The sequence below is a fragment of the Daktulosphaira vitifoliae genome, unplaced genomic scaffold (genome assembly GCF_025091365.1).
Source record: "Daktulosphaira vitifoliae isolate Bord-2020 unplaced genomic scaffold, ASM2509136v1 Scaffold_1, whole genome shotgun sequence".
NCBI lineage: Eukaryota > Metazoa > Arthropoda > Insecta > Hemiptera > Phylloxeridae > Daktulosphaira > Daktulosphaira vitifoliae.
Genome location: NW_026099572.1, coordinates 22,222,524 through 22,240,742, shown reverse-complemented (window position 1 = coordinate 22,240,742; position 18,219 = coordinate 22,222,524). Strand labels below are relative to the sequence as shown.

The following is an 18,219-nucleotide window of genomic DNA, read 5'->3' as shown; positions in this document are numbered from 1 at the left end:
TTATTTTGATAATTTTGCCTCTTCAAAGTTCAGAAAAAATGTTTTGAAAACTTGAATATTTTATGAAAAATAGAACTTTTTCATCTTAACTTTTGAAAATCTGCTTCTTTTAAATATATATAAAATAAAACTAATTTAATGTACTAGAAGTTCAAACAAAAAAAAATTTGTATCGACCACCTATTTTCTATGTACAAATGGCAGCCGAAGTAGAACAAAAAATAGGAGTTAATTTTGCTTTTGGAATAATCCATCAATTTCTTAAAATTAAACACTAGCTAAAGATTTGCATCAAAGAAAATTGGGTTATAAATTGGGTTATAAGCAATATTGGGGGGACATAATAATACTTTTGACACCATCGTATTTTGACCCTGGTTCCGGCGCCACTGGATGAGATACATTGTAAGTATGAGATATGTTAGTGTACTAAATACAAAATCCGTGTAACGAGATGTAGAAAAGTGATGCATTGTTGTAATAAAGACTTTTTTTATTATTTTTTAATTCTGTCCATTGTGATCCGGCGTAAAATATTGCGATTTAGGCAATCGCAAAAGAAACTTATTAGTTATTGGAGCTAAACACTTTATTTTTTTGGGGTGATATTATATTAGATAAATAATTAGTGAATGTAATAAACATATTTTATGTTATAAGCATAAAATATTATAAACAATTCTTGTAAATTATATAAATTTGATTACATAGTGAACCATAATACGAACAAAATCTATGAATTCGTTAAATTCGTTAAAGTTCGTTAAATAATTTAAATACTCGAAGCACAATGGATAATTTTTCATAATTCAACTGGTATAATAAAAACCACTAACCGTTCAAATATTATTTATTTTATTATTATTCGACACTCAAAATTAAATTTAGAATTTTATTAAGTTTAATGAAAACAATTATAAGTCATTTTGATGATTTATATATATATATATATATATATATATTATAGATGAAGCAATATTTTTTCTCGTCGATTACGATATTTAGTTATATTGTAGTCCGAACTAAATTGTTTGAACGACCACAAAATCTTAAGATTATGCTTAAATATATTTATAAAATATTCTAAAAATAAACTAAATCTTTCAAAGCTATCATTCAAGCCTATGTTGTCAGAGTTACTTTGAAAATCTTCTATTTTTTCTTTTTTTTCTTTGCTTATTTGAACTAATTTCATTAGTGTATTAGTTTTCTCAATTGAATTCATGTTATATATTTCGTTATTTACTTCTATTTTTAATATTTCAAAAGACTCAACTCTAAATACATTTTCTATCATGTCTGCAACATCTCCGATCATACTATTATTTATATGATCATAGTTTTCAAAGTAACTATCTGGTGTAAATCCAAACTTTGAATGGAACTCGGAAAATCTAGGATAAAACAAATCAAATGTATACTTATTATATTCCAAGAAATCGTACATTTGTGATAAATACTGAAACACAATTTTTTCATCCTTATTTCTTAAATACATTAGATACTTTCTAATTAAATGTAAAGTTACGACTCTAAAAATGTTAAAGATTTTATCATGATAAATTCTAATTTTTGAAATCCATATATCAAACCAATAATAATTCTTTGCAGCGTGATATGCTTTTTTAATATCTTTCATAATAACTTTGAAAGTTTTCTCACTCTGTTCACCGAAATCCATTATTATAGTTTTCAACATATCTGTATTTTGAATAATATCGTGAAGATAAATTATCTTAAGAGAAACCCAATCTTCTACTTCTTCACCGTGCAGTAAAATATTATTAATATTCTTTCTATTTACCATTACTGTCTTTACTTTTTCTATCATTGAGATTTTCTCTTTTTTTTCTAGTGCGTAAAATTCAGCTGTTATATTGTATTTATTATTTTTTCGACAGTTTTGAGTTGTATATAACAATAAAGAATCCTTTATTTTTTCTAGAATTCTCGTAACATGTAATTTCTTCGGTAATATATTATCCTTCGTTTGGATTTTTACATAAATAGCAAACATGTACATTATCCAAAAAGGCTTTAATATTTCTGTTAGTATATCTACCTTTAGTTTTTCAGCTAGCATTTGTTGAATAATTGATTCGTTCAACAATAAATGATCGTATTCATAAGTAGAATCATATTCTATTAAGGATTGTATAGAGTTTATGTATTGTAAAAAATTATATAAATCACCGCAATAAAGATCGTAGTAGATAATATCTGGTTTGGTATACAAACTAATTTCTGGGTCATCTTCCTCCTTTATCATATCTACAAAATCATCTAAATCCAATTCAAACATTTCAGGGTTAGTATTATAAGAAAATCCAGTATCAAGATTGAATGCTACTTTAAGGTCTTCTGTTTCTTTAAGTTTATTAACAATTTTTGGTTCCTCTCTACAATAGCTACAAGTGATAAATTGTATATTACAAAATATCCGAAAGGTGATTGTTAACACATAATGTTGATAAAAAATCATTATTAGTATCTTAACTAATCAATAATGGTAAAATATNACATAATGTTGATAAAAAATCATTATTAGTATCTTAATTAATCAATAATGGTAAAATATAACTTCTTAAAAAGAGTAATTTTTCAAAACTACACTATAATAAATTTTAGATATTTTAATGTATGATTTTATTTATATAAAAATTTATAATACTGAACAATATTTTAAAAAAATGTGTGTTTAAACAGTTAATAAGTGATTTAGTGTCACAATATTAATTTAAACATAACTTTAGACTTAGTATTCAAAAAGATTAATTGTTTGATATAAAACATTAAATATTCAGAAAAATATAAATTTAAAAATAATAACTACGTCATAATATCTAAAGCTGCCTAAATATTAAAGCTATAAGCATTACTATAACACAATTATAGAAATTTTTACCATTTTTTAACAGTAAATTTACGTTTATATTGTTTAAAATGAGGTTCAGCAATAATTTAATTTACGAATTAAATCTTATATGTAACGCGTAATCCAATAATGGCACGGACGCGAAGGTTGGTGACGTATGGTTTACATAACTGTACAAAAAAAAAAAAATCGTATAGTCATAATTTATTAGCAGATTACACTACTGACAGAGTAGTCACACAACTGTAGGAAAATTAGCATTATTATATAATTAAAATGGCAAATTACACTACGGACACTTGAGTCGTAAACCACTTGAGTCGATAAATGGTGTGTTTTATAATACACCATGTCTCCGACCGTAAAATTTTTTACTACGTGTTTCGCCGGAATGTTAACTACTATTTTGGCAGTCTGCTGTTCAGGTGATGGGCGGCTATTGTTTACATTGTCGGCAGTCGCTGTGTTTACATATACGACCGCCCAGTCACCAGGTCGTTTCGCCTCTCGTCCGAGTACGAGTACGGAAGGTGGATAACCGGTTTTTTCATTAAGACGGTTACGCAACGCAAATAGTATTTTTAAATCCCAATGGTTGTAGCGCCCACCTAGTTAATTTTGAATTGTTGTCCTTTGCTCTGTTTAGCCAAGTCAACGCGGAATTATCCGTAAATAATTCGAAAGGAGAATACTCCAAGTACGGGCGAAATTTATCAGTCGCGCATATTTGCTAAGCAATCTCGCTCTACGGCGGCGTAACGTTTCTGTGTTTCCGATAGTTTCTTACTGACGTAGGTTATGATTTTTTTCGCACCCGGTTCATCATCATGACAATACTAATTAAATATGCCGAGACATCTACATAGGTCCCTGATGTTCCGTGGTACCGATAGGACGCAAATAGACTCAAGTTTTTTGGGCTGCTCGTCTATGCGCTCACTATATACAATATGCCCCAAAAAGGAAATTTCAGAAAAACCTATTTTACACTTTTGTGTGACATATCAGTCCGTGTCGTTCTAGACGTTTTAAAACTTTGCCTAAATGTTCTAAATGATTTTCTAAACTATTTGAATAAATAATTATGTCGTCAAAGTAAACTTGGACAAAACCATCCAAGTAACCTCTAAGTACTTCATTCATAAGTCTTACAAACGTCATAGTCGAATTTTTGAGTCCAAATAGTAGTACACAAAAGCCGAGAGTCGTGTATATCTTTGCCCCTCTCATGTTTCTAACCATGTCGTTTAGATTAGGCATGGGGTACGCGTCCGAGACGGTTACTTCGTTTAGTCGTCGGTAATCTATACATAAACAAAAAGTCCTGTCCTTCTTCTTGGCCAGTACGATCAGTGCTGACCACAGCAATACACTCGGTTCTATTATAGCCCTTGTGCATCTATATCGTTTACCATATCGTTAATAATCTCCTGCTTGTGCAGGGGGTAGGGGTACGGTTTTAGCACGATAGGAATCGGGTCTTTCAATAGAATATCGTGCTCGATTAACTCGTCGCTCGCCACAATATCGGCACAGGGTTGGCGGCGTGTCCGCGTTTGCATAACCTGCTCGCTGTCGGAACGCTGGTAGAGCGTAACAAGGAGCCGCTATCTTATTTACGTCGTGCGCTATCTCATGAAGATTGGCGAAAGACGCTGGGTGCATTAACTGTATCATAGCGTGGTAATCGTCCTGTAAAAGCCCCGTTAGCTGTTGCACAAGTTGTTGTTCCAAAAAAACCACAACGTATTCGCTCGGCCAAACGTTGATTATGAATAATAGCTCGGTTAACATTTGCCAGGGGCCCTGTCACGTTGTTTTTAAGTTCGTCTTGAGCGCAGTCCAGATGTCGATTTTGACGAAATCCTTTAGTTATTCGGGCCTAAATTCCGTCCATGGCATATTATTTAACTTAATGGCTCGCCAACAATCACCTGCCCTGTCGTTCAAAAACAGAATGACGATGTTCACCCACGCGGTTGGGTGTATACCGCCCTGACAGAGTAGATCCTCCTCTTTATTTTTCTATTTAACAACACTCCGGTTTAGATTCCTTTCGGGGAACCAGTTAACGCGTAATCCAATAATGGCACGAACGCGAAGGTTGGTTACGTATGGTTTACATAACTGTACAAAAAAAAAAAGAAATTATATAGTTATAATTTATTAGCAGATTACACTACTGGCAGAGTAGTCACACAACTTTAAGAAAAATTATTGCATTATTGCGGACCACCCTGGAACTATCGTTAGGTATTACTTCAGGACGGCCCACGCTGTCTCTAAAACTCACACCACCACGTTGTGAATCAGCCCGAAATTAATCAAGAGCTGATTCACAACGTGGTGTAGACTCCCCGTTGCCCAGGTTGCACCAAGTGGGGGTGGGGCAGGACTTTGTGAGGGGGCAAAAATAACTCACAAAAACATAAAACATAAAATCACGAATACCTAAGGCGCCTGCCTAAACCAGAGCTTCAGGTCCTCCTGTGCCGAGCGGCGTGGCTGCCTCTGTCTCAGGCGTTCCGCTTCCTCCTTCATTAATAAGACGGATTCGGCGAACACCTAGGCTCCACGCCTCCCGACTCCTCAACATCAGGTCCACCATGGACCCGACTCGGAACGTGGAACCTAGAGTCCCGCTCCTGGGCCCACACCTCGCACCGGAAGAGAGTGTGCAGAGCGCTATCAGCCTCTCCCAGGCGATCCGAACAGTGGTCGCACGTCGGCACGGCTGCTTTACGAATACGTTGTATATACTCTTTAAGCAGCCGTGGCCGGACATCACTTTCGTGAGACGATAAGACATCTCGATGTGAGTCCGGTCCAGCCGATCGGGCACTATGAGGGAATTGGTCCACTCGGCTCTCGTCGTTTCCTCCGAGAGGCGAGTCCGCCACCGGAGCATGGTCATCCGCCTGAGCGCTAGTCGGTTCTCGGGTTCGAGGGACCGGTTGCGCTCTCGGCGGAGCTCATGCCCGGCCGCGCGTTCCTCAGCGAGCAGGTCAGTGGGCGGCAGTGACGACAGGATACCCACCGCCACTCTGGACATCGTTTGGTACGTCGAAACTGTCTGGATCGCCGCCCGCCTCTGAACCTTGAGCATGGCGTCACGGTTTTTAGATGAATATTCAAGAGTATCCGTCCAAACTGGAGACCCGTACAGGAGTGTACGACGCTGACTAAAAGTCTGCGCCGCATCTCTCTCGGCCCAGATTAGGCATGAGTCCCACCAGACAATTCATGACTTTCTGGGCCCACAACGAGTAATGTGCGGCCCGAACTTTAGACGTTTATCTATGACAATGCCCAAATAAGTCATGGAGTCCTTAAGCAGGATCTTCACCCCCAGCACGGCGAACCATGGAGGAGTGAACTTGTACCTGCCCGTGAACGAGACCGCTTCGGTCTTGTCCAGGGCGAGGCTAAGTCCGCTCCCCTTCTGCTGGATCCAGGCGGAGACTGCGCTGAGCGCGTAGTTCGCATGAGATCCAGCCTCCTCGGATGAGGCGCTTTCCGCCACCACTAGCAGACGACGCGCAGGTGCGGTGGTAGCGGAACGCGGAACACCGTGTCGTACGCGATTTTCCACAGCAGAGGCCTGAGAACTGACCCTTGCGGGGCGACTCTCGTAATAGCTCTGAATCTCAGGCCCACGGTGCTCTCGTAAGAGATGACCTGATCGCTAAAGTACGACCTAAAATTGAATTTATAAACGTTCTAAAGAATTACTCAATAATATAATTGAAAGGTTACAAATATAAAAAAAAATCAAACTAATTGACCGCAACGAAAAATTTGTAACTTTCATGGCGTTTTACAAAACTATAAGAAAAGGGTCGCCTACCTACTGGGCGAGACAGAGTATTATCGGACCACAGTAGGATTTTAAAAAAATTAACTTTTGTACATTTAAACAATTAGAAAAAATATGTAATTAATAAATATTAAAGTTGATGTCCGTTGAGTCGTTGATAGTAGATGTACACCAAAACCTTGTGACAGTTGTCACATAACCATATTAATGAGGGATGACCTTATACAAGGCCGTTGCCCGTACCTTATAAACTAAGGGGAGATGATTTTTGAAAGGGAAAAAAAATACACGAGTCCATTGAAGATGGAACACGCAAAAAAAATATGATGGTTAAGTTAAATTAAGGGGACTTTATTAAGTAAAAAAAAACAAAAAAAAATTTAAGTTAACACGAGGCAAAAAATCGAACGGTCAAAAAACCTCGTCTACAAATTAAAGGGGAACATAAAAAAAAACAGACATTAATAAAAAAAAAATAGTTACACCTACACTTTTAATATTAGAGAATACGATGAACGTCTTGGGGTACCCACCGGTTATTAATCGCGGTATTACCGCTAAGCACGCCGAGTATACGTCCCAAGTAAGCGACTGGTTTTTGGCAGTTAGACTTAGCTTGCAAGTCGTTGGGACACCCCGGGATAAAATGCACTACGTCACCACATTGTACTAATAAAATATTCATCATCCAATAAAATATAACATAAAACCTATAAAAAAAACATATAACATGACAGGTGGTCTTGTACACGCCTGCCATGTTGCGAGACCTAAATAAAAAAAAATAGGGGGACCTACACAAAAAAAAAACTAAATAAAAAAATATAAAAAAAAATTCGCCACACGTGCTTATGGCACGGCGCACTACTAAAAAAAACTGGCTCAAAACATTAACTAATAAATTATACATTACCGGCCCCGAAGGGCTAAAGAATATGAGGCAGGCTCAACCGACGCCAATAAAAAGAATCACATTGTATAACTAATAGCGGGCACTCGCGATAAAAAATATATATAAAATTAAAATGTTGCAGCACACACAACAACAAAAAAAACTTACGCTACGGACGGGAAATAATGCAACCAGTTCCGACTATGGCTATTCCCCGACAAAACGTCCGGCGTTTGACCCAGCGGTCCGTTGGCGACAACACGGCTAGCCTTTAGAGTAGGGGTCAAAAAAAAACTTAATACTCAGTGCCGGGTATTATTAAGAACAATTTAAATCATATGGCGACAATGTATGCGGTGAGCAGTGCAAATGACGTTCAAGATAGGAAAGGAGCGGGGTGAATGTACACACAAATGTCGTCCATGAACCGGTCTGAAGTAGTACACAGCTGACTATCTCGTGCGCGCACAAACTGATAAACGCCGTCGCAGTACGCATTCGGCTCAATACAAATATATATATACATATATACAAATAAACAAAAAAAATAAATAGATACTTTTTGTCACGTTACAGAAACCCCCCTGAGAAGATTTGGAGTGAAACAACAAAACTTCTCAAAAGAGAGTAAGCGTGAGAAAAATATACTGTAGATAACTAGCAACAAAAAAGGAATCAGCTTATAGCATCAGCCGACTTGTATCTTCGGAGAAAAATAACATTAAACGTGCCTTTGACACGTCCTGACAACGGACAAGTTACCACATACGAATTATTTTGTTTAATTTCAGAAACCACATAAGGACCATCATAAAGCAAAATGAATTTTCCAATTAGTTTGTCAACTCCAGAGCTGAGTTTATGAGTTCGCACTAAAACTCGATCGCCAATATTGAAAGATATCGCTGATCCTTTGCGATCATGTCGCCGCTTCCGCTGTTCGGCTTTTGAAATTTGAATTTCGCGAGCCATTATAATCTTTTGCTCTTGAGGCACTGTGTTACACGGAGGAAATTCAATGATACTATTGATAAGGGTCTTTTCTTCTTGATTGTCGAATAAACTTGCTGATGTGAATCCAGTAGACTCATGAATAGTATGATTAAGTACCCACTCAATATATGATAAATAACGGGGCCATTCTCTATGGTATTGGTGACAATATGTTCTAAATAAACGTCCCAATTCACGCATAACTCTTTCAGACGGATTAGACTGTGGGTGGTATACACTTGTATGTGTAGGTGGAATGCCAAGTTCAGATAGCCGGAATTGCCACAAACGGCTACTGAACTGTTTACCATGATCAGAGACTATGATTTTTGGTTTTCGTGAGAGGGTATGTAGTCTTTAATAATTCGATTAAGGGTAGCTGACGCAGTGGCCCTTTTTAGCGGGTATAACCGAACAAATCTTGAAAAATTATCCAACACTACAAAAATATACTGTACTCCATTCCAGCCAATTGGGAGAGGTCCATACAAATCAACCAGAACCTTGTCCAACACATTATCAGACAAGACATGTTGCATAAATTCTTCAACTCATTGATTAGAAGGTTTTGCTCTTTGACAAATATCACAAGATGATAATAGCTTTCGGACTATTCTATCCATATTGGTAAATACACAAAAATCTCTCAGAACACCTACACATTTCCTTGCTCCAACATGACCATATAATTCATGAAATTTAATGACCACATTAGCAATTAAATTATTGGGTAAACAGATTAACCAAGATTCATTTGATTTGGATCTTCGGCGAAATAAAATATTATTAAAGATCATATAATAATCAGATAATACTGGAACGAGGGACGACGTAGATAACTTTGTTATAACGACATTCAATTTAGAATCAGACCGTTGGTGTACATCAATATTTTTAAGTAGTTCAATAACGTCAGCTGAAAGTTTCGGGGGCGCTTCGACTTTTAAACTCATCAGTCTAGGCATAAGTTCCTCAATTACTTCATCACGACCAACAGGGCTACGCGAGAGAGCATCAATTACATTTTGAGTCCTAGGACAATGAACAATATTTAAATCGTACTCTTGCAATAATAAAGTCCAACGCGTATATAAACATACATACAAAAAAAATAAATGGATACTTTTTGTCACATTACATAATAAATAATTTTTCGACCCCGAGATACAACTTCATCTTTAACCCCTTTTTATTTTAACTGACACACTACATCCTTTATCCTTACCCCTTTTTACCTTTTAATTTTTGTTTATTACACAGTGGTGCCCGAACTATTTTTTACATGGGGAGGGGGCAAACATTTGATGACTTAATCTAGGTCCCCTTGATTGTTACTAAGCTAAAAAGTGGGTTAAGTTATTTTTTGGTGGATTTTAGTGATCATATAAAAAAACCCAGCACAGTGGGGTCGTGGCATAGTGGGGATGTTGCATAGTTNCAGTGGGGTCGCGGCATAGTGGGGATGTTGCATAGTTAGGACCAGTATAGATTTAATCTGACAGTGATTAAAATCACTATCATAAGAAATGCTTCAATGCAAATTTGTAGATAGTGTTTAATTTAAAAAAATTGATGGACAAAAGCAACATCAACTTCTATTTCCTTAATTATACCCAGATTAGTATTTCTTTTAATTATATATTATATAATTTTTAAAATTAATTGTTTTCAAATTATTATTGATATTGATTTTAAATATGTTAAAATTAATCATTTTGAACCTACTTTTTTTTGTCCTTTAAAGTGAAAGTTTTAATAGAACAAAAATGAATTTATTACCATAACTTTTAGCTCAACTTGCAAGTTTGAAATTGACATTATTAAATAGAAAAAAATGGAAATGTTAAGATTAATAGGGTCAGGAGGGGTAATTGTAAATGAGGCTGGTATTCTAATAAAATTAATAAATTATAACCATCGAACTAGATATAATTATTATTTAATATTTTTTCTCCCATCAATCATATTTATTACAGTATTTTAGAGGTTATGTTATTTGTATTATTATTTAGAAAAAGTGCACTGAAAAAACATTCATTTACATTTACCCCAATATCAAAGGGGTAATGGTAAATGTCTATGATGATTGTAAATTACGCTTTTTTAGATTTGAAATTAAAAATTTACTAAAACTATATTTATTATGTCCACTAGTACATATATATAATAATATAATAAATGTTTATGTAAGTAAACAGTCATAAATACAAGTTAAAAATCACTTTGATAGAATCATTTACAATTACCCCACCTGACCTATGCAATCAGGAAATTTTATAATTACTATTTACAGTACATTTATCAGAAAAGTTCGATTTTTTTTACATTTTTATTGTATTAGATCACTTAAATAAAAATCATAGTAATCATTTCTAATTAACTTTTGGTGTTTAAAAAAATTCTACAATGGAAATATTCAGAATTTAATTAATTTTAATGGTTATATAACTAAAAAAACCAATAAAAAAAAATTTACTCAATTGAGCGTATTATAATATTTGAAAATAATTGTAAAAATCCATCGTTAAATTCAGGTAAAACTAAAAATCATTTTTTTTTTTAATTTATGATTTATATAGTAACATATTACAAACAAATTTGGAATATTATAGACTGAAAGTAGCACACACAAATATAATTAAAAAATTAATAAATGACAAAGTAAATTTATTTACTTTTGTAGTTGAATACTTTTATCATATCCAATCTAATTCGACAATAAATACTTTAAGAAAATTAGAAATTAATGATTTTAATTGCTTGTATGGAAAAAGCTGGTTAAGCTAACTTAAACTAAATACGAATTGTAATCATTTGACGTATCGTTGAAAAAAGTAGGTCTAGTGAGGGTTGGCAAAATAAATCGTAGCCACAAAAAAAACTACATAGTAAAATAATATTAACATGAATATAAATTACTTCTCACGAGGGGAGACTGCAGTGATAGAATACTTTATAACATTGAATTTATATCTATTGAAGTTATTGAATCTAAATGACATAAATATCAAATGAATTGAAAATTTTATTCTAACTAAAAAAAAAAAAATGCAAAATATTAAATGCCACAGCCGTATTTGAACCTTGCACCCTATGAGTGAAAGACACAAGTGTTACCGATTCGGCAACTGTTCGTTGCTTTTGTCGCATGATAAAATTCGCTATTAAAGCTAACTCAAATTTAAAAATACTTTTTCGAATTTAAAAATGTAAGAATGTTTAATTTCTTTTGTCTTATGAACTTTATTCTATGTCAATTAAATTATATAGTATTCATAAAAGTCAGTGTATTCCCCTAATAAGATATTTTAAATAAAAATAAAATACAAAAGCCAGGATTTTAACACAAAAATAGCATATTTTTAAATACGGTAGCAATTTGCGTATAGAAGATAGGTCGTCGGGACAAATTTTTTTTTTCATTTTATAGCACATAAAATAAGCTTTAATTTGATATATGTTTAAAGGACGCAGTATTTCCAGAACATTTTCAAAATTAAGTTGAAAAAGTTAGTTTTTGATAAAAAGTTACTATTTTAAATCCCCCCTCCCCCATGAACAGGTTAAGTGTTAGATTTTTAAAAAAATTATATCAAATGAAAGGGAAATATCTAAGGTTTTAGTTTCATAAAGAATTATGTTGATTTATAGATTTTTGAAAAAGTTATGTAAGTTTTAAGAAAAAAAGTAAAATAAATGACAAAATTTACCTATTTTTAAATTTGTAATTTTTTTGGATATTTGGATATAAGGGAAAATTTTTTAATTTTTAAGGGTAATGTCTTCAACTAGATACGATTTGTGATCTTTTGACGTATTGTTGAAAGAAATCGGTCCAGTGAGAGCTGAGAAAAAGTAGTGACAGACACAAAAAATAAATAAATAAACACATCATGGTAAAATTAATACCTTCTCAGCTTCGCATCGAAACTAAAAATTTAATAAATTAATTAATTTATAAATTTTATTCTTAAGAATACATATTATTAGCTTCGATGCGAAGCTGAGAACATATTAATTTTACCATGATGTGTTTATTTATTTACGTCATTGATCAAAAATCGTATCTTGTTGAAGACATTACCATAAAAAATTGAACATTTTTCCTTCGTTCGTCGTAAATGATGAAAATGATTTTTATACTGAAAAATCATGCGTTTCCATTTTATTTGATATAATATTTTTGAAAATCTGATCCTTTACCTGCCTACGGAGGGTGATTCAAAATTGCTACTTTTTTACAAAACACACTTTTTCAATTTAACTTTTGAAAATGTTCCGGACACACTGCATTTATAAAACATATGTCAAATTTAAGCTTATGTAATGTACTTTAAATTAAAAAAAAAAATTTTTCGACGACTTATCTTCTATGTGCAAATGGCTGTCGTATTTAAAAAAAAACATTCTATTTTTGTGCTCAAATTTTATTTTTTTCTGTTTATTTTAAAATACCTTAAAAGGGTTTTCGATAGTAATGAATTCACCAATAAATATAAAATTTACATGAACCTAACTTCCATTAAAATAAAACAAATTTTATGTACTAAAAGTTCAAACAAAAAAAAATTTGTATCGACCACCTATTTTCTATGTACAAATGGTAGTCGAAGTAGAACAAAAAATAGGAGTTAATTTTGCTTTAGGAATAATCCATCAATTTCTTAAAATTAAACACTAGCTAAAGATTTGCATCAAAGCAAATTGGGTTATAAGCAATATTGGGGGGACATAATGATACTTTTGACACCATCGTATTTTGACCCTGGTTCCGGCGCCACTGGATGAGATACATTGTAAGTATGAGATATGTTAGTGTACTAAATACAAAATCCGTGTAACGAGATGTAGAAAAGTGATGCATTGTTGTAATAAAGACTTTTTTTATTATTTTTTAATTCTGTCCATTGTGATCCGGCGTAAAATATTGCGATTTAGGCAATCGCAAAAGAAACTTATTAGTTATTGGAGCTAAACACTTTATTTTTTTGGGGTGATATTATATTATTATACTTTTTCAGAAAAAATTAACTTTTAAAAATGTTTTTATATATAAATTATAAATATAATAAATTATATATATAAACACTTTTATATATATATTAAATTAAAGCTAATGTAATATACTTTATAATGGTAAAAAAAAATTTCGGACTTTATTTTATCTTCATGGTGAAAACAGACATCAAAGTTTATAAAAAAAATACGATTTTTGTAAAAAAATTGTTTTTTATATTTTTATCTTTATAATGCTATAACTTTTTAAAAGATGTATGGATCAATATAATTTTTTTTTATAGATGCATGATGTCTTTACCTATCATTTGGTATATATTTTTTTTATATCTGACCCTTTACCTGTACACAGAGGGGGATTTAAAATGAGAACTTTTTCACAAAAAATTTACTTTTTCAACTTAAATTTTGAAAGTGTTCCGGAAAGTCTGACACTTTTATACATATCTTAAATTAAAGCTAATGTAATTTATTTTATTATGAAAAAAAAAAATTTCGGACTTTATTTTATCTTCACGGTGAAAATGGCTACCGAATGCTATTTTTGTGTGAAAATTTTCGATTTTGTATTTTACATTTTTAACTTTATTATGCTATAACTTTTTGAAAAATGTATGGATCAGTACAATTTTTTCATGAGGAGTAGTATTCATATACATCTTTCATTTGACATACTGTTTTTTTAAATCGGACCATTTCCCTATATACAGGGGGGATTCAAAACATAAAAATGCATATAGAAAGTAGAACTTTTTCAACGTAACTTTTGAAAGTGTTCCGGAAGGTCTGACACTTTTATATATATCTTAAATTAAAGCTAATGTAATATACTTTATTATGGTAAAAAAAAATTTCGGACTTTATTTTATCTTCATGGTGAAAACAGACATTAAACTTAATAAAAAAAATACGATTTTTGTAAAAAAATTCTTTTTTATATTTTTAACTTTATAATGCTATAACTTTTTGAAAGATGTATGGATCAATATAATTTTTTTTTATAGATGCATGATGTCTTTACCTATCATTTGGTATATATTTTTTTTATATCTGACCCTTTACCTGTACACAGAGGGGGATTTAAAATGAGAACTTTTTCACAAAAATTTAACTTTTTCAACTTAAATTTTGAAAGTGTTCCGGAAAGTCTGACACTTTTATACATATCTTAAATTAAAGCTAATGTAATTTATTTTATTATGAAAAAAAAAAATTTCGGACTTTATTTTATCTTCACGGTGAAAATGGCTACCGAATGCTATTATTGTATGAAAATTGTCGATTTCATTTTTAAAATTTTTAACTTTATTATGCTATAACTTTTTGAAAAATGTATGAATCATTACAATTTTTTTATGAGAAGTAGTATTTATATAGATCTTTCATTCGACATACTGTTTTTTTAAATCGGACCATTTCCCTAAATACAGGGGGGATTCAAAACATAAAAATGCATATAGAAAGTAGAACTTTTTCAACGTAACTTTTGAAAGTGTTCCGGAAGGTCTGACACTTTTATATATATCTTAAATTAAAGCTAATGTAATATACTTTATAATGGTAAAAAAAAATTTCGGACTTTATTTTATCTTCATGGTGAAAACAGACATTAAACTTAATAAAAAAAATACGATTTTTGTAAAAAAATTCTTTTTTATATTTTTAACTTTATAATGCTATAACTTCTCGAAAGATGTATGGATCAATATAATTCTTTTTTTTGTAGATGCATGATGTCTTTACCTATCATTTGGTATATTTTTTTTATAAATCTGACTTTTTACCTGCCTACAGGGGGGGATTCAAAATGACAACTTTTTCACAAAAAATTGACTTTTTCAACTTAAATTTTGAAAGTGTTCCGGAAAGTCTGACACTTTTATATATATCTTAAATTAAAGCTAATGTAATTTACTTTATTATGCAAAAAAAAAATTTCGGACTTTATTTTATCTTCACGGTGAAAATGGCTACCAAATGCTATTATTGTGTGAAAATTCTCGATTTTATTTTTTAAATTTTTAACTTTATAATGCTATGACATATTGAAAAGTGTATGGATCAACATTATTTTTTTATGAGAAATAATATTTTTTAATAATCCCTTTTTCATTCGACATACTTTATCTTAATTAGGATATTAATAATGAAATAGCAGATCATGTAGCTTTTGAATAATCCACCAATTTTTTAAAATTAAACACTATCTAAAGATTTGCATCGAAGCGTTTTTTTTTTATAGTGATTTTAATCACTGTCAGATATCATAATACTTGATCCAACTGTGCCACGTCCTCACTGTGCCACGACCCCCCTGTGCTGGGTTTTTTTTTTATTATTTTTTAATTCTGTCCATTGTGATCCGGCGTAAAATATTGCGATTTAGGCAATCGCCAAAGAAACTTATTAGTTATTGGAGCTAAACACTTTATTTTTTTGGGGTGATATTATATTAGATAAATAATTAGTGAATGTAATAAACATATATTATGTTATAAGCATAAAATATTATAAACAATTCTTGTAAATTATAAAAATTTGATTACTTAGTGAACCATAATACGAACAAAATCTATGAATTCGTTAAATTCGTTAAAGTTCGTTAAATAATTTAAATACTCGAAGCACAATGGATAATTTTTCATAATTCAACTGGTATAATAAAAACCACTAACCGTTCAAATATTATTTATTTTATTATTATTCGACACTCAAAATTAAATTTAGAATTTTATTAAGTTTAATGAAAACAATTATAAGTCATATTGATGATTTATATATATATATATATATATTATAGATGAAGCAATATTTTTTCTCGTCGATTCCGATAATTAGTTATATTGTAGTCCGAACTAAATTGATTGAACGACCAAAAAATCTTAAGATTATGCTTAAATATATTTATAAAATATTCTAAAAATAAATTAAATCTTTCAAAGCTATCATTCAAGCCTATGTTGTCAGAGTTACTTTGAAAATCTTCTATTTTTTTTTTTTTTTCTTTGCTTATTTGAACTAATTTCATAAGTGTATTAGTTTTCTCAATTGAATTCATGTTATATATTTCGTTATTTACTTCTATTTTTAATATTTCAAAAGACTCAACTCTAAATACATTTTCTATCATGCCTGCAACATATCCGATCATAGTATTATTTATATGATCATAGTTTTCAAAGAAACTATCTGGTGTAAATCCAAACTTTGAATGGAACTCGGAAAATCTAGGATAAAACAAATCAAATGTATACTTATTATATTCCAAGAAATCGTACATTTGTGATAAATACTGAAACACAATTTTTTCATCCTTATTTCTTAAATACATTAGATACTTTCTAATTAAATGTAAAGTTACGACTCTAAAAATGTTAAAGATTTTATCATGATAAATTCTAATTTTTGAAATCCATATATCAAACCAATAATAATTCTTTGCAGCGTGATATGCTTTATTAATATCTTTCATAATGTCTTCGTAAGTTTTCTCACTTTGTTCACCGAAATCCATTATTATAGTTTTCAACATATCTGTATTTTGAATAATATCGTGAAGATAAATTTTCTTAAGAGAAACCCAATTTTCTACATCTTCACCGTGCAGTAAAATATTATTAATATTCTTTCTATTTACCATTACTGTCTTTACTTTTTCTATCATTGAGATCTTCTCTTTTTTTTCTAATGCGTAAAATTCAGCTGTTATATTGTATTTATTATTTTTTCGACAGTTTTGAGTTGTATATAACAATAAAGAATCCTTTATTTTTTCTAGAATTCTCGTAACATGTAATTTCTTCGATAATATATTACCCTTCCTTTGGATTTTTACATAAATAGCAAACATGTACATTATCCAAAAAGGCTTTAATTTTTTTGTTAGTAAATCTACCTTTAGTTTTTCAGCTAGCATTTGTTGAATAATTGATTCGTTCAACAATAAATGATCGTATTCATAAGTAGAATCATATTCTATTAAGGATTGTATAGAGTTTATGTATTGTAAAAAATTATATAAATCACCGCAATAAAGATCGTAGTAGATAATATCTGGTTTGGTATACAAACTAATTTCTGGGTCATCTTCCTCCTTTATCATATCTACAAAATCATCTAAATCCAATTCAAACATTTCAGGGTTAGTATTATAAGAAAATCCAGTATCAAGATTGAATGCTACTTTAAGGTCTTCTGTTTCTTTAAGTTTATTAACAATTTTTGGTTCCTCTCTACAATAGCTACAAGTGATAAATTGTATATTACAAAATATCCGAAAGGTGATTGTTAACACATAATGTTGATAAAAAATCATTATTAGTATCTTAACTAATCAATAATGGTAAAATATAACTTCTTAAAAAGAGTAATTTTTCAAAACTACACTATAATAAATTTTAGATATTTTAATGTATGATTTTATTTATATAAACATTTATTATACTGAATACTATTTATAAAATGTGTGTTTAAACAGTTAAAAAGTGATTTATAGTCACAGTATTAATTTAAACATAATTTTAGACTTAATATTTAGAATTGTTTGATATAAAATTGAGTAAAATCGATTTTCTATAATTTTTCATAAGAAAAAAAAATTATTCTGAAAAATATAAATTTAAAAAT

General features: G+C 31.0%; 1 protein-coding gene across 1 annotated transcript; it reads right to left on the bottom strand.

Annotated features, from left to right (window-relative positions):
• Positions 1-838: 838 nt before the first annotated feature.
• LOC126894829 (uncharacterized) lies at positions 839-17,995 on the bottom strand. The gene is made up of 2 exons (XM_050666123.1): positions 17,461-17,995; positions 839-2,034 (listed from the first exon to the last, which is right to left on the bottom strand). The coding sequence occupies exons 1-2, from the start codon at positions 17,906-17,908 to the stop codon at positions 962-964; spliced, it is 1,521 nt and encodes a 506-aa protein (XP_050522080.1). The 5' UTR covers positions 17,909-17,995; the 3' UTR covers positions 839-961.
• Between the last annotated feature and the right edge of the window lie 224 nt (positions 17,996-18,219).